Source organism: Nipponia nippon, unplaced genomic scaffold (genome assembly GCF_047370975.1).
Source record: "Nipponia nippon isolate SJK-2023a ecotype South Korea unplaced genomic scaffold, ASM4737097v1 scaffold_18, whole genome shotgun sequence".
Taxonomy (NCBI): Eukaryota; Metazoa; Chordata; class Aves; order Pelecaniformes; family Threskiornithidae; genus Nipponia; species Nipponia nippon.
This window is the reverse complement of record NW_028262334.1, coordinates 2,515,580-2,542,416: the sequence shown is the minus strand read 5'-3', so window position 1 is coordinate 2,542,416 and position 26,837 is coordinate 2,515,580. Positions and strand designations below refer to the sequence as shown.

Below are 26,837 nucleotides of genomic sequence, written 5' to 3'. Positions count from 1 at the left end.
GTAACACATGAACATTTCTTCAAAACTTCTGGAAACATCCTTGTGCAAAATATTTGTGGATGAAACTGAGTGCGTGTAGCATTATATTTTAGTCAGCATTTATTAAAGTAGATAATTTCTTATATAGAAAAGTGAAGTTAAACAGCAAATGAACACCGACCAGCTAAGAGACTCTTGCACCAAATTCCAAAGCACAGTGAGACACCGTGCCTGGGACAGGTTCAGATGTCACTAATTCAGCAACACTGGTACCTAGCTTTCCCAAAGCAATTAGATTCCCTTTCATGTGCAGTTTTCCAAAATGCCCGAGCTAAAAGTCTTTTAGGAGGACCACCATCATGCAACACCGTTGGCATTGCTCCTGCAGGTGGAGGGAGGTTAGCACTGACCTATGCTGTACTTCTTGCATGCAGAAAGAGCAAATCCTGGTGCCCAAAGCAGCAGCCAAAACCACTGTTCTGTCAAGAGGTGACTTGCTATCAGGATGCCTTTTGCAGACACTCGTACAGATAGCAGCAGAAAAGCCTGCGAGGCACAGTCCGAGTAAACCAATCCGATGTGGGAAAATCTCGCGTCAGCGGCAAGGTTCAGCTGACACACTGACAGCATCACTCCATCCACACCAGAATTTTCACTAATACCTGAACACGAGGACTTTTTCAAAAGCACCTTTTAGCTCTGAACACACAGAGCTGCAAACGCAGCTCCAGGTCTGAGCAGAGCTATACAGACTGTGTTTATCAGGGTTTACTGCAACAATGCCAAACAACAAACAGAATAGCAAACTTTGTGAACAAACACAGGGAAAGCTGCAGACTCCCACAGACACTTCTGCTCAAATCCATGTGAATCTAACGGCTGGGTTTTGCAGATCTGCCTTGTGTAATAATTTGAGGTCCCTGATGGAGGGATTTGTTGACTCAGTGAGGAACCACAAAAATGGCAATTACCTGAAAATGTCTTATCCCTTTAAAGTGAAGATTCTTTGAAGATATTAGGAAAATGTACTGTTTTGGTTTTATTCAAATTTGCATTAAATACAGTCTAAGGGATTTCCTTGCTTTCTATCAGTTTTTGCAGTTTTTTTTTTTTATATATATATATTTGAGATACTTCTACATCAGTCTCATACAGCGACAAGAAAAGGGAAATTAAGTAACGTGCTATGAAATAAACAGGACAATCTAATTGAAAAAATACAAGGTGGCTAACAGCAGGTTAGGTAGACGGAAGTAGACGTGGTGCTCGAGGACACGGTATAGTGGTGGACTTGGCAGTGATAGGTTAACGGTTGGACTCGATGATCTTAAGGGTCTTTTCCAACCTTAACAATTCTATGATTCTATGATTCTAAGTGCAATTCTGAAACACATGGGTGCAGCTTTTAAATCCTCCCCAATTCAAAAGCCTTCAGAGGTCTCCCATCCAAACACGAATGCCAATGTCCTGTAGGCCAAATTTCCCTTTTGAGATAAATCTATCGAAGACCTCTTTTTGTCTTAAGTGCCAATTCCTAATTGAATTTGTGGAGGTCCTGCATACCACAACTTCTGCCTGTGCTTTCTAAATCAGTCTCTCCCACCCCCCAAACTAATCCTGGTGAGGAGACGACTCCCCTCTCAAACCTTTCTCCTGGAATCGGCAATCCTTCTTTGACAAGGAGCACAACTCACCGCTCCCCCAGCCCCTCTCCCCTGTGTATCAGATGATGATGCCTATTCCACCATTTTGATACATTGCACCTTTTATCTCCACCTGCATTTCAAGAGCACCATAAAGGAAATTCCAAATAACATTAACTTGTCTATCACAAAGTTTAACGCTTCTCCGATTGCCATGGCTTAAAAAGCCGAGCTTCCTCATTAGGCCCATGCTTCCCATGTCTAAATTTGGCATGAGTTTTGGCGTGCGCAGTGCCTATTACTCCTGCCGTTGGTTTTCCCTATATAGCTGCGGGGGCGGGGGGGGGGGGGGAGTTGCCACTTGTTTTTCTTTAAAGATCAAGTAATTGTTTCCAGAGAAGCGATTAATAAGCAGTAGGTGAATCTCAAATGTTTCCTGGAATAAGTATTTTGCATCCATTTTGGCATGCTAAAATACAGACAATAGAGCAAGTCATACCACAGATAACAAAATAATGTTAAAACCTTACGTTTTTCTTCACCAACATACCACACAAAATAAAAGTATTTTCAAATTTCTGCGTTTAGATCTCATTTTTTGAGATTATTTTGTGCAGTGAGCTAGAGGTGATCAGATGAGGCAAAGTCACTGTCACTATAAAAAACCCTAACTAGCCACTCTAAAACTAAGCGTTCCAGCAGTCTGGTCCCTAACCTCTGGTTAAAAGCAATTAAGTCAATCATAAGAGGTGGGGGTTCTTTGTTTGTTTTCCTTTTTTTTTTTTTTCTCCCTTCCAGTAAAACTTTTAGGGGAAAAGAAGCTTTCAACAAAGTTATCCCATCGGCACATACATACAGGTTGTTATCGGTCACACACAAACGTACAGAGCGCACAAATAACGATGCAAGCTCTTACCTGTAAAAGCAGAGTGTCCTTGAGGGACAGCTCTTCAAGTTTTAGTGCAGTCAGAATTATTTCAAGCCCTTTGATGTGATCTATTACATTGGAAGTTAATGTCTGTAGTTCAGTAACATAATCCAGAAAATGCGTAAATACAGGTGGCTATAAAAACAAACACATTTATAAACACATATGAATGCCTATCCAAATGACTATTTTATATGACAACTCACTTTGTAACGTCTATCATTCTACTCCTCCCCCGCAACGCTAAGCTATAATCTACATACCCAGATAAATACCACCAGGTAACTAGTTCACCGTAGTGCATTCAAGGCTTAAAGGCCTGCGATATTCTAAATCGTGTTTCCTACTAAAAAGCTGTCACGTGATGTCAGAGATGTGGCGCATCACCATTTGATTTTACATAGAAAAGGAGTTTTAAAAGTTAGTCCTGAGTAATCTGTAACCTACTGCATCAGCCTCTACAGGGCAAAGTTTATGAAAAACAGTTTATTAACATGTCATCTATCCTGATTTTTCTTTCAGTATAAATATACTGTTGGATTGGGGGTGGGGGAAGAAAAGAAAGGAATATTGTCTACCATAGCTACACTGCTTTCTTTTTTTTTCTTCTTCTTTTTTTGCAGGTTGGATTTAAAAGGTCGGAGGACACTGTCACAGTAACTCGATACCCACAGGGCAATGGAGATCGTCTGGAAAAAAAGGTACAAGTATGTTACAAGTTGCATTTACAGGAGACTTCTGAACTCTAAAATTTTAGTGTTCCTACTGATAAGACTCAGAGTAGTTAGAATATGCAACAGAAAACTCTGTTTTCATGAGTGACTGAGATCAAAGAACTTTCACTGTGTTTTAGTCCCAACATTTCTACCCTAAAGCACTCCAAAATTTCTAGTTTCCAAAGAGGAAAAAAAAATACCTCAACAAAGAAGACTAGGTTTTCTAACAGGTTTGGATGAGTTTTCAAGGTGCCATCTCTGACTTCAATCAAATCACCTTTACATTTATTGAACAAGTCTGAAAAGAAGAAAAGAAAAGCCTTATTCAGGACACGTAGATCAACTTAAGTGCATATTTTCTGTACAGCATGTATCTCAGTGCAGTGTGCAAAGCTGTCAGAGGACTGACCGCTAAGCCGCTAATGACAAATTTGGCCAAAGCCTCTTGAAAAGGTCCAGCTCTGAAGTTTCCTTGGAATTGTGTTTCATTACAAACAGTATCTCCACTCCATTTACTAGCACACCTGGACTAAGCACCAGGGAGACAACAGTTGCCAAGATTAGGCTGCAAGGTAGCGAAACGATAGGACATAACGACATTCTGTGGCATGCAACAGCTTCATGACCAGACAAGCCAAGGGGAATCTCAGCCTTGTTCTCTTTCAGAGGGGTCTGCAGATGCATTAACACGCTTCCCCCTAACTGCAACACACTCAGCAGCACATCCTCAGAGCACCACGAAGCTACCAGTGTTTATTCTTCCGTTACCATTTACCTGTTAGTCGTTCTACTAAAGACTTGAAACTATTCCCTATCCTCTCCTGGATTTCTGCTGAATCTTCTGAAAGAAAAAAGAGTACTTATAAACTCCAAGTTTGTGTATTTTCTGCTTCCAGAAAACTAAGAGGCATTTCAACGTAATTTAGTGTTAGCAGTCAAAAGCAAATACAACTGCTTTCAAAGCGGATCCAGTATGACATCAGCATATACTGTACAAAAATGAAGACTCACATAAAACATTAAATTAAGGCGTCGTCTCCCAGATAACTTAGTGTCATTCAAAAAATTAACACGCAAGTGAGAGTTTGGGTCCGCATCAGCCAACGCCTAATAGTTTTCAAAGTAAACGGAGACACATCTCGCTCCCTCCCACCACACATCATGACAGTCTGGTTAAACCCCTACCCCTCCAACACTTACCTAAGCCATTGGTATCTAGTTCATAAATATCACTAACAAGATAAAACAAGCTAGTCTGGCATTGACAGCTGCCATTACTGAAGAAGCCAGCCATTCGGGTAGGAGGAGGGCCAAGGACAGGATACTAGGCAAGAAGCAAAGAAAAAGATAAAGATGTTGCAGCTTTTCCTTATCCAGAACACAGTGTTTGTCTCTGGCACATCTCTCAGTCAGATTCATACACTACAAACTCAGGGTCAGTTAAGTGCATTCTGCAGCCTGCTGGACGTTACAAGATGCATTCAGTTTCTCTGCTTGCATTCACGTTCATTTAATATTTGGGGATAGCTTTTTCCTTAATGGGTACCTGAATTTTTTGTTCTAGAAACTTCTTCCCTGAATCCACTGCCGCTTCCAGCTGCTGAAGCAGGGATCGAATTGTATCAATCTTGGATGAGACGCCGTTCTCTGCAGTCTTTTCAGAGTTCTTTGGTTGAATAGTGTGACTAAGAGTTGGGAGTCCGCTTACTAGCCTTAAAGTTAAAGACCGGATTCGCAACCACATGGTTTCTTCCTCCAGTGAGAGTTTCCTATGTTCTTCAGAAACGTCCCTAGAGAAAGGCACCAAACGTTTTCAGGCAAATGCTTCAATTTTGCAAAGTAGCAAGCTTCACTCAGGTACAAAAGCCTACCCACAGTTATCGAATACTGTACGAAGAGGAAGGAGTGGTCAGAAATTCAGAAAACTGTATTAATACGTAAAAAGGCAGCACTGCTAGAAGTGATGAATGATGCTTGTTAAGTTTGCAGTTAGCCAGCCTAGAGAACATTTAAATATGGCACTTGCCCTGAAAGGATTTTCTTTCGCCATGGGTGCTGTAAGGAAACGGTGTGACTACCATTGAGGATATTTCTACTCACCTGTCTTTTGGATCCCAGTTAAACAAGACCGTCAGGTCTCTGTTGTCACGCAAATCTTTCCACGGAATGTCATCCTCCTCTGGGCTCAGACTCATGGACTTTATACTTTCTTCTAAGCTGGTTGATCTGTACGTAAGAATAAGCAACATTAAATCAAACATTTGATCACGGGAAACAGAAAACACAGCTCGCTAACAAACCACGTTCTCTCCACTGTTCAATTCTTCTGATGCCAGGAATGTTACACATGCGCAGTACTGACAAGGATGCTGAAGGGGAGAGCAAATTAGAAGCAGAAAAGAAGTAGCTCACAGGTTTTTGCCAAAGAGCTGCAAGTGCAACTCACTGAGGTCTCGCTTGGCCAGTGTTCTGCCTGTGCACAAATCTCCTTTTTTTTTCCACAGGCAAGGTGCCTCACTTATCGCTGCCATACTTACATATTCGCTTCAAGTAAGAGGTCTAACAACATCCGTTCCGTGCGAACTTGCGCAAAGTGAAGGGAAGAGTTCAGCCTATTTCTAAATGCAATGAATTCTGGGATCTTCTCAAATGCACCGTACTTGTAGGCTTGAATGATATATTCTGAGGTCTGGAAGAAAACACACACCATCGATGTATTAGTTACTTCCATAAATTCAGAACCACCAGAGTTTAACAAGGTCACTGCCAAGAAATTGCATTTCTGTGGTTTTCATCAACCCAGAGGCACAGAACCTGGCAGATACTCAGTCCCCGGGAGAAGCTTGCACTTTCGCTTGTCCAAGTCACCCCAGCGGTTTTGCTGCTTTAATTTGAGAATGCCCAGATGCTCCACCAGGCAGTGTGATTTAATAACCAAACCAACACTAAGAAACATCATGCTGCTGTTGCCACTGAGACTGAAAAATACTTAAAGGAGGGGAGAGGTGATTTTGGAAGGCTTTTTTTTTTTTTTTTTTGAGATGCATTATTCAAATCATTGTTTCATTGTGAGAAGTACTTCCAGGCAAAATAAATACATCCCAGATTTTCTGGAACTGACTTGGATGTGCATCACATATTACCACAACATAGATTAAAAAAATTACTCACACATTTTTTTTATTTCTCTTTTTTATTAGGTTTTTGAATACAGCGTCACAAGATAATATCACGCAGTGTATACACATTACAATACAATCTAAACACCAAAGGAAACTGTCAGGGTCCATGGGATAGCTTGCTTCCCCTCTGATGAAATGCAGCAATGCAAGGCACGCAACTAAGATTTCACATCCGTCCAAGTAATCTCCAGAAGGAGATTTATATGATGAAGGAGCCCCAAACAAGCACTGTACTGAATGAAAATTCCCTACGGTAGAGACAGAGTGAACAATTTATGTTCCCAATCAAGACAGATGGCTCTAGTTTTTACATCAGAATTACTCCACAAGTGAGAAATTCTGGCAAATCAAATATTTTCTTCAGAACAATATTACGAAATGCACTGAAGATGAGAGGCACCAAAAAGGCCCCTGGTTAACTGAACTTGATACGGTACTAACAGACTTAACCTGTCTGGAAGGCTCAGAGACTAGAAGCTAGTGTGAACAGATGAAAGCCACCTTTTTTTTCCCCTTTAAAATAAGAAATGTCCTCTCGGTACTCTGTCTTTTTTTCCTAAGAAATTTGGTTACTTGCACTGTATGAAAAAAATATGCCAAATATTCAACAACATACCCTCTGATAAACAGCCTTGCAGAGTTCATTGTCAGGCTGCGGGATTGCGCTATGGGCGCTAATTCAACTGCATCGACGTGGTTTTTAAATCCCCATAGGATACGTTGGTGTTCTGTTTGCCTGCAGTATCTGGAGAAATTAAAGACGGACGGACACAAGAAAATTAGAGAGATTACTTGTGATTCTGCATATTTAAAGGAGGACTATCTTGATAAGCATAAAGTTGCCTTTTTAGTTTTTGCCAAATACAGCAATACTGCCTTCTATTCTCCTCCCTGTCCTTGGCATCATCTCCCAGAGCAGAAATATTATGTCAGGACTGCACAGCATCCTAGATGGCTGTTACTCACGGGACCCACTCTTAAACAGGATTCACTTCAGGCTGTGAAGTTCAGCAAGTCAGAAGGAAAACGTATTTACCCAAAGTAATCAGTTTGGATCAGTAGCTATATTTTTATGCCAGACCACTTCGTTTATATCCCACAGTTCCTGTTCTAGGCAGGACACGTTCTCTATGCTGCAGCAGACATTCCAGCTATCTTAACCATCAACCGAGAGAGAGCAGGCAGTATCTGAAATCACGTAAAAAGGTAACTTTTAAAGGATAGTCCTCCTTTAACGTTGCAGTTAGACGCTGTTATGGGACTCGAATGGGAAGCTGGTATCAGGACCCTGAGTATGAAGGGGCAACCCCAGCAGAACCACAGCAGCACAGAAACTGGTAGCAGATTCTGACCTTGTGATACTTGGGACACTTTTTTCATGTCTACTCTTGTCATGCCATCATCCTAGGTGAACAGTACCCTGAACTGAGCCTTCACTTCCTGCAATTTGCACCTTACGGTTGGTTTAAAGGACACTTGCTATTTGCAAATTAGTACAGCTTTTGATGCAGTTCCCAACTAAAAGGATCTTAAGGTGATAACCACTGGAAGTGTCCAGAACACACGAGAGACTGGGCTAGCCAAGATCAACAATGGCTCCTGGTCCTTTGGTCGCAATACTCTGCCTCCAAGACGAGACATGATGCAAGTGGGTTCCAGAGTCACATCCTTATCTTGTAGGATGAAGAATTATATAATGCTGATGGCATCACTTTCGCCCCTCTTCCAATTTCAACCTTTTAAGGTGTGGTAGGGAGGCAGGTTGAACCATTCAGGCACTGCCTTTTCAGGGTTTCTGGAAGACGAGTCGAGTAGCATTTTCCCAGAAACAGCACTTGGAACGTGGCTGTCTTCGCCTGCGTACAGGTGTTGAGCTACTGGAGACAATCAGCTCTTCTCTGCTGCAAGCACCTTCATTGTTCATGCCAAAGAGAATACCCTTCTTCCAAGGTAACCACACCTGAAGTTACTTCAGATCGTTTTCCAAGGAAAGATGATTTCTTGATGCTTTACAATGCAGTGTTCCCAAGCAGACAAGTGACATTCAATAATTTTTTCGGTTCACTTTTTTCACCTGGCACTGGCACCCAGCAGTCATGCTTCAGACCACTGGTTCCAGGTATGCTTTTCATTAACATTCACCAAGTGACTTTGAAACAAGACTAAACAAGTCACTCCTCATCAAGGGAAAAAAAAAAAAAAAAAAAAAAAAAAAAAAAGAGAGAGAGAGAGAGAGAGAAAAGAGGGGGGAAAAAAGCCACCACTGCCAACAACAGACATGTAGGAGAAAGCTGTCTGGCTCCAGGGCTTCACTCTAGCACAACACATTGCACCCAGGACCCCGAAGACTCTTAGCAACTAGAATCAGTGCTTAAACAATGAGCAAGTGAGGGACGCGGATAAGAGCAAGCTCCCATCGTACAATCCACATGCTCCTCTGTGTATCCCGCTCCCTGCAGTGGCATTTCTGTGTCAGACACAGGTCACTCAGCATCTGCCTTCCAGGCACAGGTAAACAGCAGCTGGTATCTTGTACACAGGAATAACCTGGGCTGCCAACAGAGCAAAGGTACTCTTCTGAGGGATCTCTGTGCGAGCATCTTTACTATTCAGTACAGACAAGTCTTGTGCTTTTATCTGTTTCTGGGATAGTGGGAAAGCAAGTTGTGTGACTGCAGAGCCTTTGGAGCCAACTTAGCCAGTGGCTGACTGGAAGAATTACAACTGGATTGCACCTTTGTTTCTTACGAAGTAAAAATAATTTTCTTCACCTACCTCTCAACAGTGATCAAACTGTAAAATATAAATATACAGGATATATTCCCACTCCTCAGAATAGGGCCGCCTTGCAAGTTTTAGGGAGATGGGCTGACACGCATACACCTCCCTACCAGAATTCTGGACTATTTCTGCTCCTATTTGCCCAACATATTTCCACCAAGACTTCAAGAATGTGTTGTTCCGCCATTCTCCCACCTAACCCATTTTTCATGGATTCCATGGAAATTCTGAAATAGAATTGATATTTTCCCTGGGAATATATCAGAATGTACATCAGAGTGTACTTTCCAAGTCAGATTACTGACAAGTACGCTTACTAATCAGCAAGCTACAAGCATGCTAGATGCCTAGGGCATGGCGTGCATTTTAGGAAGCACTTGATCTCTTTGGAGATCTCTTTCAGCTACTCTCCCATCACTATCTCCTCCATTCCAGTCCCAAGACTCTCATTCAAGACAACTTTCTCTTCATTCACATCACTTTTTGGGGTGAACTGAATAAAGCAGGTAGTTCCCATTAGCACAAGACCAGCTTTTGCCATTTGACCCTATCACTTCAAAATAATGCAGTTAGTCATGGGCTCTGCTCTGCCTTCAGTGAAGCTGAGACTTCAAGACTCATTTTTTCCCCTCTGAAATCCTCCCTCCTTGTTCCTTGCACCTTCCCTACCTTTTAAAGTGATGTGCATTCCCCACCATCCCTGTGTGCCCAGGACAGCCATCACTAAAACATGCTGCTTCAGTGACTGTCACACAAAGGACTCATGAGTATGCCATCACCATCCTGACCCACCATCCCTGGCTGCTGTATGACTTTCCAAAATGCTAGAAGTTATATGACACCAGGACTTACTTGCCACATGACATTTCACTTAAAATCTTGCATAAAATTACAATCCATTCACTTAAAAGTAATCATACCTGGTTTGGAGGAGTATTAAAACTGGCTTTTATAAAAAGAAAGCTAAAGCAAAACCCCATATAACAGGAAGTTACAAATTCTTGTAGTGAGAAACACAGGCTGAGGCAACCTCTGCTATAAACAAAGTTACGTGTATTATTCCTCTTTGTTATCAACCACTACATTTCTGTAAGCCCTTACATGGGGCACAGACTTCTGTAAGGCATCTTGACATAACTGCTCTGTTAATGACATACAGGTTTCTTTCAACTTACATCTTTCTGGTTGGAGTGGAAAAACCTGAGTGCAAAATTGCAGGATTGGGATGCAGCAGCGTAATGGCCCAGTGACTCTGCATAGCGCGTCAGAAGATAGCTGCAACACGACACAAATATCAGCACACAAACCTGGGGAAACCTGAATTTCAAACACAGCTCTGAATAGTGAACTGCAGCACAGTCCAGCTTTAATGAAAAGTCTGGAGATTTAACAGACAGCAATCACAACATTAGTTTTAAAATTCAAGCTTTTAACAGTAATGGAAGGAATTCTTAATTTTTTAAAAAACAGTATGTGGGCACTTGGGAGTTCTTCCATCCACCTTGCTAAGCGTGCAAGAGCTTTACTTAATTACATACCCACAAACACACTAACCAAGGCACGGCCTTTTGCTACGTTTGTTTTAACTAGCGCTCCCAAGCTTTGCTGAGCAATGACACAAGCCAGAACACCAAGCTGTGACTGGCATCAAGATATAAATTTCACAAATTTCTTTCAGATTCCCCTTAGTTAATACTCCAAAAATCCAAAACTGATCAAAATCACACAGGAAAGATACTCCACAAGAAGGGGAGCATACTTCAGTAGATGTGTCTCATGTAATTCCAAAACACTTCCACACAACACCGTATGAAAATCTGATAGTCTGCTAACTTTCAGTAGCAAAGGAAACTGAAGATCTCAGGACTGGTTACTGGAGGGTCACCATCACCAATTATTCTCAGTATATACTACCCACCCGATGGTGTCGTGCTGTATGTGTTTTGCATCGAGGCTGGAATACAGCTCTGCAACGGGTTCAAATGCACCAAGCCTGCAGTAGATTCGAATGAGCAGCAATTTAAACTGAGCATTAGAAGGACTATGAGATAACCCTTCTTCTAAGAGAGTTAGGCACTGCCACACAGCTGTCTCTTCACCTGGTGACAAAGACAAAACACACAGACAGGTGTGATCAGAGAGAGGCACCGAACACCGTTCACTTTGGCATCGAAGCTTCCTTCCTCATGTTACACAAAATGGTCCTGTGCACTTAAACATGCAGATGGCATTCATCAGCCATGTTGCTGCCCCCAAAACATAACCCCCACCCCAGCACTATAGCTGCTCTCTGAGGGAAAGGTGAAGGAATAATTCCTCGCAGGGAGTATCTACCTCACATTTGTATAGAGCAAAGCAGTTACACACGGGCACACTGCAGAAGAAGTGACCTTCCCTGATGAGTCCTGGACTGTTCAGGATTTCTAGCTTCTATGCACAGAGCACTCCCAAGCTCTATGCAAGAGAGCAGCACAGAGCCAGGAATTCAAGAGCCCATGCTCCACCGGTGACCTGCCAAGAACCTGACGATGGATTTACTCGGGTTAAAGGCTAAATCTTCCTTGGGAAAGACAAAGGCGTAACTGACAGCTACATCGAAGGGCAGGGATATGAACAGCCACCGTTGGGAGACTGACTCTGTGGGATTAGGAGACTAACAGGCAGAGCAGATGTGGAGCACAGGAATACTCAAGACAGGACAACAGGTCTCAGCAGAAGGCTGAGAAGCAGGGGATCCAAAGGACAACTTATGTCAGGGAGGGAAAGAGATACTCTCAAAACACCTCTGATATCAGAAGGGAATTGTCAGCAGACCTCGTGCAAAGGGAGAGAAAACATTACCCATGGGAAACTCGGAACAAGCTTCTGAAGACAGCCAGCACTGAGCTGCAAGAGTCATCAGCAAAACTCTGCCAGGACTTACAGGACTTAATCAGAAAAATTAAATCCCTTTAGAGGTCAGTGAGGTTCATATCAAACACCAGCTGCATAGAGGGACTCCTGAAATACCTCATATTGAGAAAAAACCCCAGAAAGCTATGGGCCTAACAAGCCATGCTAAGTATACACCGGCCACAGGGGCACGGTCTCCCTATCCCATCCATCCAGGGTGGTATTAAGCAAGACACAATTTTAGGAACATACCTTCTAGCCACAGATCGAGCAGCAGGTGAACTGCAAGCAGGCAGTAATAATCTGAAAACTGCAATTCAGTTTTCAAACAAGATTTGCCTAAAAAGAAAAAAAAAAAAGTTACCCCTGAATTACTAACGGTGCTGTCAGCTGCTTCTCACATTGTCAGCATTATCAAATGACACAGCTATCTGGCAGACAATAACCACAGACTAATTTATAAAATCCAGAGCTGTCTTAAAAACTGAAACAGCTGTATACATGCTGCATTTGTTCGTAACATGAGTGGACTTTGGGCTACTTCATATGTTGACACCTGCTGGAAGAAGAAAAGACCCTCCTACAACTGCAAGATTTACAAATTAATATTCTTGTCCATGTATTTGTCCTACCTACACCAGTGATAAAGCCTGGCTTTGCTTAAAGGCACAGGCAATTCTGCAAAGATACAAACGTACCATCTGAACTACCCAGGAACGTCTTGTTTATCTTTAAGATACACAATTGAAAAGGAAAAAAAAAAAAGGAGGAAATGGATAATTCAGGTACGCCCAAGGATATAGATAAAGGAGAAAGCAACGTATTATCTAGCGGCACAATGAGTGCCATCAGCATTTGGGCTGTTCCGTCCCCCTGAAAGAGCTGTGAACTTTTGCTCATAAAAAGCTGCAAGTGAACTGCAACATTAGTTTCAAGATTTTTCTCACCAAACTCCAATCCATGGCGGTATCTCAACATCAGCTCCCGGACCACAGTCAGCTTTTGCTTCTTATCCATGGCGTGATAGATACCGAGCAACCTTGAGAGCTGCACCACACACAAGTGTTGCTGCAGGGCTTTGATATCGGCTGGCAGGGCGATTTCATTCTCTGCTGTTGCCGACAGAGGGATTACTTCCAGCAATTGACTGATGAACTGAAAGGGAAACGCTGCTGTTAAATTCTGCAGGGCATCTGGGACTGCATGAACAGAAAGCATCATTTCCTCCCTCAAATCAAGCGAAAAAAAAGGCAAGGTGGAAATGTCAGTAATAACCCTGACGTCACACTGAAATCAGTGGTTAAAGAGCTGGCTTCGAGACTTTTTTTTTTTTGAAAGGCGATGAGCACACAGTTCTGGTTGCACTCAATAGCTTTTAGTAAGTTTCATCAAACAGATGGAGGAAAAAAAAAAAATAAATCACAGGCAAGTTTCCAATACATTGACACACAAGGGAGTCCAAGCACCTGTTAACACTCACAGTAACAACATATGCACAATTAAAATAATTAGTTACTGAAAGGCTTCACAGCACACTTCCAGGAAACAGTGGTTTTGTACTAGCTATTACATTTTCTCTTAACTCTGAAGTAATGCACTGTACTCAGTGAGGTCAATCTTTGATGAATGACTTATTTTTTGAATTAAGTTGTAAGAAAAGCAGCCTCTCATTGTTTACAATTTTAATAGGAGACAGCAGACTCCTCACAACATGCAGTCGGGGCCGGACAGTGGGGTTTAGTTGCGCTAAAATCCCACAGTGTTTACAAACTTAAAACTGAGTTAAAGCCAATGACTTCAGCTTGACTACAGTTGGTCTTGAAACACGAGAACTGTATGAAATGCACGACCGAGGAAAAAAGCATGACAGCTAGGTGGGAGGAACACATAGCACCATGCACACAAATTCCAGTTTTCCCATAGACTTTGATGAAGACTGTGTTGACGAATCTTTTCAGTTTGAGATTTTGCCAAGCTGGGCAAGGTCAACCGAATCACTAGGCTGCATGCTCCAGTTTACGCCTCTAGGAAGTCAAGACTGATGTCACGATGATTATTTCTGGAAAATCTCGTGTGCCTAGTGGCCCAGCAAGATCGCCACATTCTCAACTACTGAACTGTAACACTATTGAGAACTCTTAAAAAGAAAAAAAGGAAAGACCCCCCCCAAGTTGTGTATAGCATCTTTTGCCGAGAAACAAGAATAAATCTAAGACAATCTAGAAATATTTTCTTTAAGTAACTTAAACTTTCAGATTTCCAAAACGCATCAGCCCTTTAGCACCACTAACCCTCCTCAGCCACACGTCTCCTTGACCGAGTTAAAACTGCTGCAGGTGCACGCTTCAGAGACGACAGCCGTACGCTGGAAAGACCTTTAATATGTCAGTACGACGCAGTGATATATGCACTAAATCAGCAGCAGTTTTAAGGCCAATCAGAAAATCATAGAGAATTTATTCAAAGTCATGGTTTTACAAGCACTGCGACAAAACTGTAGCCTAAACTATTATTTATAAATACCATTGCCCCCCGCTCCAGGCTTAGAATTTGTTTCCTAGAAAACCAGTTTAAACCAGTTTAGTGCTTCAGGACTTCAGGGTTACCTTGCAATGGTATCACCATTTCCAGAACTATGAGTTGAATATCCTACTGACCACATCTCTTGCCAGTGGAGTAAAACCACACCTTTTAACATAAAACAGCAGCCCATACATGCCAGGGCCACCATTCTCCTTATTAGTGAGGTTGTGGGAAGAGCTTGCATCAGAAGTCAAAAAGTATTTTAATAAACTAAGAAAACACCACCACTATCTACACTTTGTTTACAAACATTTTATCATCAGCCTCTGGCTGATCCAGGATTCTCCGTCTAGCCCTCCCCAGCTCCGATCGCTTTACACAATGGCTTAGAACAACAATGGGATGAGCGACAGGATTCCCAGCTGCTGAAGTCATTCAAAGAGCTGCTCCTGACTCTGCACAAATCGTCTTTTCAGTGAAAGAGGCCTTGTCTCAGAAAGATTCTGGAAAAGTTGCCATAGGTCTCTTGGTCACCCCTTGATCAGTATTAATGCGTCTGTTCTTTAGCACTGCAGCAGAGCCAAGCAAAACATCTGTGTGACATCCTACCTGCATCGGATGAGGGAGTAGATTTTTCCCATTGAACATATAACTTTAATGGGAAAAACAAGTGATGAACAGGAAAGGAAAGTGGAGGATGTCTTTGTAAAACAAAAGTTACAGTACACAGCAATGAGAACTGCAAATGAACGAACAGGATGGTCTCTCTCTTTACTGTTTACACATTACTCCACCTTGTAAGCTGTGATCTACAAACGAAAGTGATGAGAGATTACTCATTTAAAAATGAGCTAATTGGGTAGCTTATTAATTGGACTCCGATTCCTCGGGAGCTTTTCACTACCAAGATACAAGCTCGTATCTTGTGATTTTCATCAGCATTATGAGCTTTTAATTTTCAACACCAGAGTTCAACCAAGACCATCTCAAAGCACCCTGACACCTTAAAATTGTAATAAAAAAGCCAAATGAATACTACATCTGGGTCTGAGACTCTGCAGGATCAAACTTAGTTTTTAGTCTCCAGTAAAAATCCTTTGTATGAAATTGCTCAGCGTATTCAGATGTTCACTATATTTTCTGCAGTGCAAAGAGTTTTCTGAATTTCAAACAGAAGGTAAAAATTTGATGTTTCCAGTTTTTTAATATGATCCACAGGTATTTTAAGACAAAGGGACCAGAGTGCAAACAAGTGCTGCAGTTCCTGCCACCACTTCTTTATCTTTCCTTACCTTTGTGTATTGGCTGGATGGGAGGAGATCCACAAATACTTTGAGATCAGTAAAACAGCAGGGCTTGTCCCCAAATTTTTTGAAGTATTGGAACATTAGTTCTTCTGGATCACCTAGGAAAAAGGCCAGTTCATCTTTTTAATATGCTCCATCAAAAGTTGAATCTGTAAAATCACTATGAAAAATCTGTTAACGCTTTTTTTTCTCCCCTCTTCGAGATTACATAGCAATTTAGAAAGCAGATAGCTGCACAACTGCAGATTTTAACAGAGGCTCAATGTCTTTGGTAACCAAGGACACATAAAAAAAACCCCAAGAGCTTCATTCAAGCTACTTTGGCAGATAAGAGCTCAGCGTAACAGGCATGCATACACAGCCTCCGCTTATCTAACAGTAACTTATTTTTGGATGGAAATACAGAAAGAACAAGTAAGTAGCACAGGTGTTGCTCTAATCACATTCTCTCCTTCACTGATTCCCTAAATGTGATTTTTAAATGCCAGTTTTTAAAAAGCAAAACCTGGTACTGCTGCCAAACCACTTAAATGAAAAAACACCCAGAGATTACAGCATAACAGCAGGACTTCTTGCAAAAGCAGTACATCAGGAATGCACTTTTCATTACGTCAGTGACTGTATGCCCCTAGATCCCACAGGTCCTTTTGAAAGTTTCCATGCTTGCTTTTACAAGCCCTGGAGCAGTCTGGAACTACCTGCCTTTCTGCAAGACTCAACTTCTAATGCTTTCAAAATGCTTTACATACAGACAACAGCACGTACATTTTTGTGACAGACATCGTATTTAACTCGGTGATTTAGCAAAGAGCTTGTTCCAAGTTTGTGTTCTCTCCAAAAGATTAATTTATCATCCAGTCAGTGGCTCTTACCTAGTTTATATTCATCATTACAACCTCTGTATCGCAAACGTCTAATCAGCTCCAGTTTAGCTAAATATGGTCCCCGAAGTGGCCGAGAGCTCTTAGATTCTTCTGTTATCCTCTCTTCTATAAATTTCACAGCTTGCTCTATAGAATAGTGTACCTCTCCTTCCAAAGAGCTGTGCAATTAAAGAGACAAAAGGTTCTTTGATTTTTCCCATTGCTAGGGCATTGATAACACATGCTCAGCATACTCCCAGGATACTCTTAAGGAAATCTGGCATGATGGATTCTCTAACTTAATCACCACGAAAAACAGGAACTGGAAGACTTCTATAGTGTACAAACCACTATTTATACAGCTGTTTCCAATAAACTATTGCCAGCCTCCAAAACAAAGTAGGAAGAACACATCATTTGGGGTCCGATGTTAAGAAGTCACCCCAAGACGCAGACAGCGCAGTATTGAATGCAAAGAATCTGCTGTAGCACAAAAGGAAAAACAAATCCACAGCAAAACTGTTAACTTACTGCTCTTCTTCTGGTGGAGGTGTCCAGGATTCATCAATGAGTTGAAACACTGAATCAAAGTAAGTTATGTAAAACTGCCAATCATCTGAGCTGAAACAAAAATCAGGCACAGAACAAAGTTTAGGGAATTGCCAAAACACTAACTCACTTCTAAAACTGCATTCCATGCAAAAGCTGAATTTAAGGAATAGCACATATTCTTATTACAAAAAACCAACAGTAATAAGAATAATTTCTCCTTGAAAAGCTCTCGCATCTTAAGAAAGCTATCATCCTGAACTTCTTGAAACATATTAAAGGAAACAACTTTGATAAAGAATTGAGGCAAGCTACAAATTCTCTTAACATTTACATTCCAATCAGAGCTCATGAATATCCCCACAAAATGCTAAGGCAGAAGTTTCTCCTGCCCACATTCAGAGCAATTTAAGAATATGGAACAGGAGATGCCAAATACAAAGAGGTAAAGCTGAAGATGTCTTTATATTAGTTCTACACAGTCAGTGTTGTGTTCAAGTGTCCTGTAAAGCTGATGCTTATTTTCTCCAGTTTTTCCCACTGCAAATATATTTAACAAATATTAAATACCAAGAACAACTCCTCTAGAGAGGAAACATTTTGCTGTTCCCGTGGTCAGTGGATGCAGACAGAGCCTTCTATTCTTCAAGCCTCTGTATTTAACTTCTACTTAAGATTAGGGCACAGCTAAATGCAAAAAGCAAACAACAAACCTCTCTTGACAGTTCCAAGAGACAGATTTGACCATACTAGTACGCTCTCTCCTAATGCATCTGTTCAAAGCATTACATGCATTTCCCAGTATGAAGTCTGGCCAAGTGAGAGAAATGAAGTTCCAGAAAATTAAATGTAAATGCAGTTCTCCTCTCCCACCATGAAAGTCAGAGCTGGACAACCAGCACAGCCTTTAGAAATAAGGAGGTAAAGCAAATTCTATCGCATTAATGTGTTGCTAAAGTCAGCCTTCAAAAAGAAGCAGCTACAGTCCTGACACTGACTCTCCCTGTGACCTTCACCATGTCCCTTTAACATTCCATTCTGCTGCCCTTTTCCTCAGGCTTTGGAGCATAAACGTTTGGAAATGCTTTGAGATCCTCTGATGTTCTTCTATTTTAACGGCCATTTACAAAAGCCACCGAACAAGGCAATTCACAACCAGCCCAGAATTCTTCTTCAATTTTTTAGTAGGACTGCAGAAATATCATCTCACTTTTTCAGCAGCAGCCTTCTTGACAGCGCGTTGCACTCTGGCCACCTACACAGCTTCTTGTACATTGCCATACACTTGTTCTCCCGGCTTTGGAGCTCACTTGTCAGCTTCTCTAAATTCAAAACAGAAGGGCAAGTTTATTTAATCAATGCATTTCCTTCTCTACTTTCTGCACAAAGCTTCTTATTATAGCCAAGGATGCAAAACAGTAAATGTAAGAGAACAGGAGAGAGGCCCTTGAAGGATAGAAAGGACAGATTTGCTATGGAAACCTTCATATCTCAATTCCTTAAAACTGCAAGTGCATTTTAATCACCAGAAAGAGTCCACAAAAATGTAGGATATTAGGAACTTTTTTTTTTTTTTTTTTTAAGATGGCAGCTACAACGAACTAACATGCTATCCATTTACTACTGCTAAGCATACTGCTGCCAAGTTCATCACCGAATAACACGTAGTGGTTAAAACCAGCTTGCACGAGAGCATCTCCAGAGTTTGCATCAATGTTTGAAACTGGTGCTAAGAGTCAGGCTTCTTACAGCCTTTTTTTGTAACCAGTGGACAAGTGTGAAGCAAAGGAGAACTGCTGTTCCTCCACGCAACTGTGATTATTAATTGACAGAATAAGTTACCTCCTAGTTTTCCTCTCACAACATCTAAGGCTTCCTTATACTTCTCCAAACGTTCCAGAATCATGTAGTACAGTTCGACCTTAAAAGAAAGATTAGGCTGCAATGAAATTTGCTAGTAAAACAATAGACAGGTGTGCCAAGAAATAAAGTGGCTTGTGTTACTGTCATTAGAAATAGGAGATAGCCAGGCCTGCAAAGCTATCTTTAGCATCCCAGAGGGTGGAACATTCAGGAATTTAGGTCTTTTTTCCATTCTCAGTCCTGAAGTTTCTCTTGGGGCCTCCCAGGGAGCAAAACCAAGTACTTCATCAGTCAAATCAAATGCCAAAAAATTTCCTTGGCCGCACAATTCCAAATCCCTCTCAACCCTCTGCTCTTGGTTTTCCTTCTGTTCTGCTACATCCACGTTTACTTCCAGAACACTACTGATTATCTTGGAAAACTGTTAAAATAATCAACGTCCTTTAACAGTGCAGTCCTTGTCTCAATAATGTTCAAATCAAGCTGAAAGCATCTGCAAGACTTACTTCAGCTTCAGCTTCAATCTTATCCTCTTTCACCATTTTTTCCACCATTCTCTCAGCTAGTGGCAAAAACATCGTCTTTGAGAGGTTTTCATCCTGTGCTGAAATAGACTAAGGAAGAGAAGAATTATTGTAACAGCTCATCAACTTTTTGTGCTGTCCCACCCACTGCTTTTTTTCACATTAGAAGAGGCAAAAAAACCCACCCAGGTGCTTCAATCCCCCCAAAACCACACATTCAGAGCTGCCACCTGTCACGTGCAGAGAGCAACTGCTCTGCTAAAAGGCAGCAATAAAACTAGCGATATACTGAAAAGCTCACTCTTCATTACGTTGTCCAGAGACTCACGCATCTAGGCACACAGTATCCGTGGCAAATAGCATGTAGCAAGAATGTGTTTCTGTTTTCCATGGCATGGTATTTTAGAGAATGCGATTAATGCCTCTATGCTTGTTTTTTGCTTGGCCAACACTCTGTCAGGTTCTCTGGTCAGTGCCTGAATCTGCTCTCTCAATTAACAGCAGCACAGCTGATCTGCTGTGTATTCCTGCAGACTTTCCGCAGTCTTAAAGACATGCGAAGTCCAGAGCTCTCATTTATCTCCTCCTAGAGCCTTTATAACCTAGTTACAGAGAGGAACGGTTCTGCCTACGGAGCTGCAGATTTATTCATCAGCTCTCTAACTCAATCAAACTAAACAGACAGTAGGGTACTGGTCCAGATAAGAGAGTAATTCAAGTTGTATAAACGTGGCAAGGCAGACCAGTTAAGTTGCATCATAAAAACACTACAGCATTCATGTTGAATCACATCAATAATGCTGCTTAAGGAGGGCTCAGTCCTTCTCCCAGCACCACAGAGAAACAGTTCAAACAGACATTTTACTTTCAATATTTCTAATATCTTCACTTGTAACATTGCTATGTTTGCATTATACCTGCAGCAAAAGTCAAACTCATTTGCGACACTGTACACACCTGCATGATCAGGCTCATCACAGACCAAAAATAATAAGGATTTTTGGGTACAATCTTATAAAGTGCCATTCCAGCCTGAAAAATATAAGACAAAGTTTCATCATTCCTGAAACGTATCTGTTTATGAGCTCTCATGACAGACAACGCAAGCTAAGCAGCAATGATGGCAGCAGACAACTTGGAATTAGCAACTAGATGGGAGGATTTTTACCAACCCGTGAGCCATTCCATCCTAACACACATTCTAAAGAAGAAAATAGAGGGTGAAAATGTTTCAAAGATCAAGTACTTTGTGCAGGTCTGACAAGGAACGACAATGAGCATGTGCGTGTACGATTGCCTAAACAGATGACAGCTTTAATTAGAAGTGGTAACTACATCGGGAAGCAGAAGACTTATTCTTTAGGAGCGAGGAGGATATTTCCAGTGCCGATTTTCCCCAGTATGCTCAGTCAGTGCTAAAAGGCACAAACCACATGCCCCTCGTAAGCAACTGCCCTTCAACACTCATTTCTTACATACGCATACTCAGATATCCAAAAGATGAGGTCACCTATACGTGCAAAGCAGCGGTTAAGCAAAGGTCGAGCTGAAAGCTTCGCTGTATCAAAGCGCAGCCAAAGTATTCAAGATTCTCTAGCCTAACACAGGAACAGTTAGTCACGTATTTCTCACAGATTTCCTGTGTCTGTATATTCTGAAGGTATACATTTTTACCCATCCAAAATCCGTAATTAATTTTCAGAAACTACATATAATACAGTCTACTACCACAGACAGACTGTTGTCCCCATTTCCTGACTGCAGTCGCAGTTTGCATTTTCCAGTACTTTCAGCTGCAACACCCCAGAACACTGAGGTTTATTTTCACTCTCCAGTCAGTCAGAGATGCAAACAGTGTGTGGATGCTAAGTCCTCAGGTCGAATGCACAGGCCAATTTGGAACATCCTACCCTCTGACAACATCTGGATAACCTGATACATGTTTGTATGACATTTTAAACATACAAAAGGTCAGATAAATGTTAAATATCATTATCTGTGCGAGGCTGGCATTTTTTCCACTCATGGTTGTAGACAGGAGCACAGTTAACATACAGTCACATCTCTGAAGTTTAGATTGTCATATGAGGCTTTTAATTTCATGTACATTAATGACTTAGCCCCTACCTACAGCTTGAAGTCAAACAGCATACAAGTTGGGCTACAATGGAGAATAACACTTCTGCTCAATATATTCTTTTAGTTATTTAAACCAAACTTGTACAAAAATTCAAGTCACCTTAACACAGTGGGAACGAGAGGGAGTTTAGGACTTATTTACTTGGCTTTCTGTGCTCTTTTATACAGATGAGTGAGCATGCATGCTTTGAAAAGAATCTTCCATTTATAGGCATTCTCCAGGCACCTAATTTGGAAGGGATGAAAACAAAACTAACCAGCGTGACACTGTTCTGCCAACCGAGAAGTAAGATGTACTTTAAGGAAGTGCTTTTTAGAGTTTCTTCACTGAATTACAACCAGTACAAGCCCAGTTATATGTTATATGCCCAGAGCTAAAAGCATGGCCAAGATTACTCTCCCCAAAGATAACAGCAAACTAAGGAGCAAATCAAGTCTGCAAACAGGGATGAGAACATCTTGCTTGATCTTCTTGTATCTGTTCCAGAATTCCTTTATAACACACTGCTTCATATGTAACCACCGTACTGTTCAAGACAGATTGATAAAAACCTCCCAAAATAACCAACATATTCTATCAGACCAGATATGCACACAAAAGGCACCGTTGTCCTATCCCATGTAAGGAAAATAAAGCATTTATCTTCAGATAACCCACCCCCTAAATAAAGGTCTTTTAATTTTAAGCCTTTCTGTAAAAACTAACATAGAGTATAACTTCTGCATTAACCCAGCTTAGCTTTTTGGAAGATTACTGTTAATGCCTCTTCACATTACAAGTAAGATATACAGAAAAAGACACCTTAAAATGACCAGAACACAAATTGTTGATTGTACCTGTTGCATCTTCTTGTATTCTCCAACCCGGGCATAGGCCATGAAGAGATGAGAGTGATACTCTTCACTGTTGGGAACCTTCTTTACAGCTGCCTCATAAAGTTTAGTTACCAGTTCCGCTAAACCAAAACCAGATGCTTGAGTTAAGACAAATTTGGGAATAATTTTAAAGCACAGCTACCTAAAGATAGCATTGGTGATACTCTGCACAGTAATCTAATTACACTCATCAACCACAGAAATGGCACTCTCTCCTGCAAGACCCCAAGCACTACAAACATCAGGCAAAGGAGGAAAGTGCTTAAAAAACCCAACCAACCAAACCTCAAAAACAGAGTTAACAGCAACAACTGAGCTGCTCAGAAGCACTTAAGTCTTTTTCTTAAGAAAGTTTATCTGTTTTAGAGCATTAAACCAAATGAAGATTTCTACTCCTGGCAGAATGACTGCTCCACATGAATTATCAAAACACAGAACATTTTCAGAACCTGATACCAAATTAGTTACTCTTATCACAGGTTTATGTTAGTCACATCCTGTTATTCCCAATTGCCTATTTTAATACTCTTAACAAGTACAATACTTCACACTGTACTTTTTAATAATAGGTCTATCATGACTAAATACTTATTATATTATAATATGCAAAACTTTCTTACATTTTCATCCTTCCACGTATTTTTCCTTACGTATACAATCATATCTCAGTGTAGTATTAGAAAACTAAATGTAATTTGTCTTCAGTTTATATATCCTCGACACACATACATAAAACATCTAATTACAATTTTCTTGCAGGACCAAAAGTGTCTAACACCCACTATTTCCTTTCTGAGTTATAAGCCTAAAAGTTAGAAACCTGAGCTTAACGATTATGCAAGTTGTTTAGAATCACAGAAAGGCTTTTGACATTTTCAGGGGTTTGTTTATATTGAAGTCACACATACACACAAAAATGTTGTATTATTCACTAAATGATGCTTGAACTCCACATATACATACGCACACATCTAGAAAGAAATAAACTAGGAGAGCATAAGCAATTGCTATATTGCAGACTGATACCAAATACCCATTTCTACGGAAGTTGTTTCACCCCATTGTCATTGCTCCAGCAATTCAACAGTAAACGTGGCTACCACCACCAAGAACCACAAGAAGCTGCCAGAAACAACAACTGTTTAGAGCTGTAGATAAGCAGTATATAAGGTCTGGCTTCTTTCAGAAAAGCATATGCAATTTTACTCTGTCACTCAAACATTCACCATTTAGTATTTGTAAAACACCATACCAATACACAGAACCGTACTGAAAAAGCTCATGTGGTCAAATTGAGAGGCCAGGATTTCCCTTCTGTTTGTCACACACCTTCTTGAGGCCTGAACCCCTCGACTACGGTGTCACAGCATTAAGCACACTCCAAACCACAGACCGTGTGATTTGTCATCTCTACCACATATACTGACAACAAATTCCAGTAGCTTTCATTACAAAAAAAAAAAGTGAACTCATAGGCTGATCGTGATGGATGATTATCAGCATGCCACTCATTTAGGAACTGTGTACATGGTAATGTTAATGAGAGAAGCCTAAACACGGTTCTTCGCTTTACGGTGATCACTAGAGCCTCAGAGGCATTTATAACAGGCATCATTTACATTCTCGGAATCTCTTAATAACACGCCTATACACGAACCCTGGACTTTGCACATTTCCCATGAAACTGCGGGTCACATATACTTCCGAAAAATCATAATTATTTATGTTTTTCAAGAGAGGTAAAGGAAAAAGCTTACGTCTATGCATTTCCCGGTAAAGAATAGTTAGTGCTTGCAAGGAATTATCATCTGTGGGTTCAAGTGCTGCTACTTCTTGTGCCAGAGCATAAGCTTCATCTTGCTTGCCAGTTCTCTGCAAGCCAATTGCCTTTAGAACCTATTGACACAACACAGAGGCAGCTGTTAGAAACACAGTTGGCAGTTACCAGCGAAAATCCTCTCATTGCTGGTGAGGAGAGGCTTTGCCCAACCACCTCGTTACTTCTACAGAACTTCAGGTTTTATTAAGCTTCTAATCCATATGGCTGTAGAGGAAAATTTCTAAACGCAAGCTGCAAATAGCGTGGCTTTACATTTCTTAACAAACATGCAGGCCGCTCCAAGGCATCAGCTGCCACTCAGTTTTCCCTACCTGCAGACTGAAAACTGACCAGTCCTGCCAATTTTCATTTTTTTCTTTCAATAACTGGCCAGAGAGAAGTGACATAAATGAGATTCAGGTCAATGACACTCGCTTCAGCTTGGGAAGCTTTCAAAATGTAGAAGTGGTATGAACTGTAGAGGAAAACCCACAGGGAAAAGAGAAAAGTAGACAGATAGTCGTATGTTCAGAAAACTGAAGAACAGAACTCCTTTCCCTTCAACAGGGGCACAGCAAGGAGGGCAGCGAGCAAGAAACAGAAAAGCAAACGCCTCCAAAATCACCTTGTTATGTTTTACTAAGGACTACGCTTCCCAAGCAACTGTTTTGGTCCAAACTCCTACAGATAAGTATCCCAACTTAAGGTCTAGAAGAGGCATTTTTAAGGCACAGCCCACGTGCCAAGGTTGCTTGCAGTGGCTCTGACAGGGAGCTAGACAATTAGCTCAGGTGTAACCAATTACACCCTGTCATTAGTCACCAAGAGGATCTGTACAAGTCTTCAGGAAAACACAATATTGTGTGAATTACAACCGCCCGAGATGTTCCAGAGGGTTCAGAAAACACCGCGGTCTCTGGAAGATCACGGACGCTGCTCAAGAGGCCCAGCGAAGCACTCCAAGTCTCAGAGCCGCGCTCACCAAACGAGGTCAGCGCACCGCAACCACACTTACCTTTGCACAGTGAAGATCCTTGTGTTTTTTGAGCAGTTTGTCCGCTTGCTGGATTGCCATTTTATTATTGCCATTATCAAGATAATCTGCATAAGAACAACATATACAGTATTATACCAGAACACAAGACCATTCTGGAAAGCTATCTCTAATTTTACTGTGGAGCATGTGCTGTTAGGCCAGTAGCGCAAACCGCATTTTCCTTGTACAATTACTACCAAGCCAAACGTTCAGGAAACATGTCATTTTGCAGATGAAGTATTCATCTCGCTGTACTAGTTTTAGTCATTCAAACAAACAAGCTTTTGTAATTACTCCACATAGATCATTACAGCAACAAAAGAGACATATAATAGAGCAGGTTCTGCAGCAACAGCTCTCTGCTGGCAACCGAGCTTAGGCTCTTTGCTTCAGTAAAAGTAGAAGTTAATTTGGTGTGCCTTTGGGAGACTTTCAATGACTTTTAACAGGCAGCAGGTTAGAAACTAAGCACTCACAATCTATCGAAGCATTAAGTGAGAAGACCTACTTGTCCACATGATCCATACTTTAGGCAGAGCAAATCTGTCCCCTAACAGAGTATCGCTATGCTTTCATGTTTTAAAGACAAAAACCTCCCAGTGGGAGCTTCACTATTTCCTAAGTGGATATCCCATTATCTAGTAAAACTTCAACCGTAGAAAATCCTTGTCTTGAGACCATTTTCTCCTTTTTTCAGCTTGGTATTATAATTTTCAGCTTCACCTACAGTGCATCATCATGTTATTGCACAATTACAAACAAGCACTTTTAGATTAGAACATGACCCCTATATGCTTCCCCTCCCTCAAAAATTAATAGTTACTAACCAAAACCTAGCAGAAAAGCTTAGCTGCGCCTGACGTGCCACCCGGGAAGGGGCTGCTCGCGCTGTTCTGGCCTCTCCCCTACCAAACTGCGAACAGAGCTAATGCCAGTTAATTGAAATGACATCCTTCTCTCGTCAGGACTGTAGTTCTCATAACGAAGGAGAACTCTTTTACTGAGTAGAGAGGTGACCTTTAGTAATTCCTTGGTATATGGTACAAAGCGTGCATCTCTACTAATGAGATTTATATTCGGCAGCTTTAACATTTGCTTCCGTGGCCAAATGCGTGCTGCAGATTTAAAGTGGAGCTAATTGGACTCCTGAGACCATACAGACAAAACCTCAAACGAGGCAGCCTGCCCACACTAACCAAAACAAAACGTTGCTGCAT

The 26,837-nt window shown here is 41.3% G+C and overlaps 1 protein-coding gene across 2 annotated transcripts in view; it reads right to left on the bottom strand.

Annotated features, from left to right (window-relative positions):
- The window catches only part of NAA25 (N-alpha-acetyltransferase 25, NatB auxiliary subunit), a 33,450-nt gene that overhangs the window by 4,192 nt on the left and 2,421 nt on the right, over positions 1-26,837 (bottom strand). Inside the window, exons 2-23 of one of the 2 annotated variants that reach the window (XM_087754780.1) lie at positions 25,600-25,685; positions 24,523-24,661; positions 22,727-22,845; positions 20,708-20,782; positions 19,733-19,840; positions 19,206-19,284; positions 18,574-18,685; positions 17,346-17,435; positions 16,824-16,993; positions 15,937-16,049; positions 13,069-13,276; positions 12,374-12,460; positions 11,148-11,328; positions 10,405-10,504; positions 5,804-5,955; positions 5,367-5,492; positions 4,813-5,056; positions 4,467-4,590; positions 4,042-4,107; positions 3,467-3,564; positions 3,129-3,239; positions 2,539-2,685 (exon numbers count right to left, since the gene is read on the bottom strand). In XM_087754780.1, the coding sequence (XP_087610906.1) occupies positions 2,539-2,685; positions 3,129-3,239; positions 3,467-3,564; positions 4,042-4,107; positions 4,467-4,590; positions 4,813-5,056; positions 5,367-5,492; positions 5,804-5,955; positions 10,405-10,504; positions 11,148-11,328; positions 12,374-12,460; positions 13,069-13,276; positions 15,937-16,049; positions 16,824-16,993; positions 17,346-17,435; positions 18,574-18,685; positions 19,206-19,284; positions 19,733-19,840; positions 20,708-20,782; positions 22,727-22,845; positions 24,523-24,661; positions 25,600-25,685 (2,735 nt within the window). Of the gene's footprint in view, positions 1-2,538; positions 2,686-3,128; positions 3,240-3,466; positions 3,565-4,041; positions 4,108-4,466; positions 4,591-4,812; positions 5,057-5,366; positions 5,493-5,803; positions 5,956-10,404; positions 10,505-11,143; positions 11,329-12,373; positions 12,461-13,068; positions 13,277-15,936; positions 16,050-16,823; positions 16,994-17,345; positions 17,436-18,573; positions 18,686-19,205; positions 19,285-19,732; positions 19,841-20,707; positions 20,783-22,726; positions 22,846-24,522; positions 24,662-25,599; positions 25,686-26,837 lie in introns of both variants that reach the window. The other variant, XM_087754781.1, reaches the window with a different exon arrangement.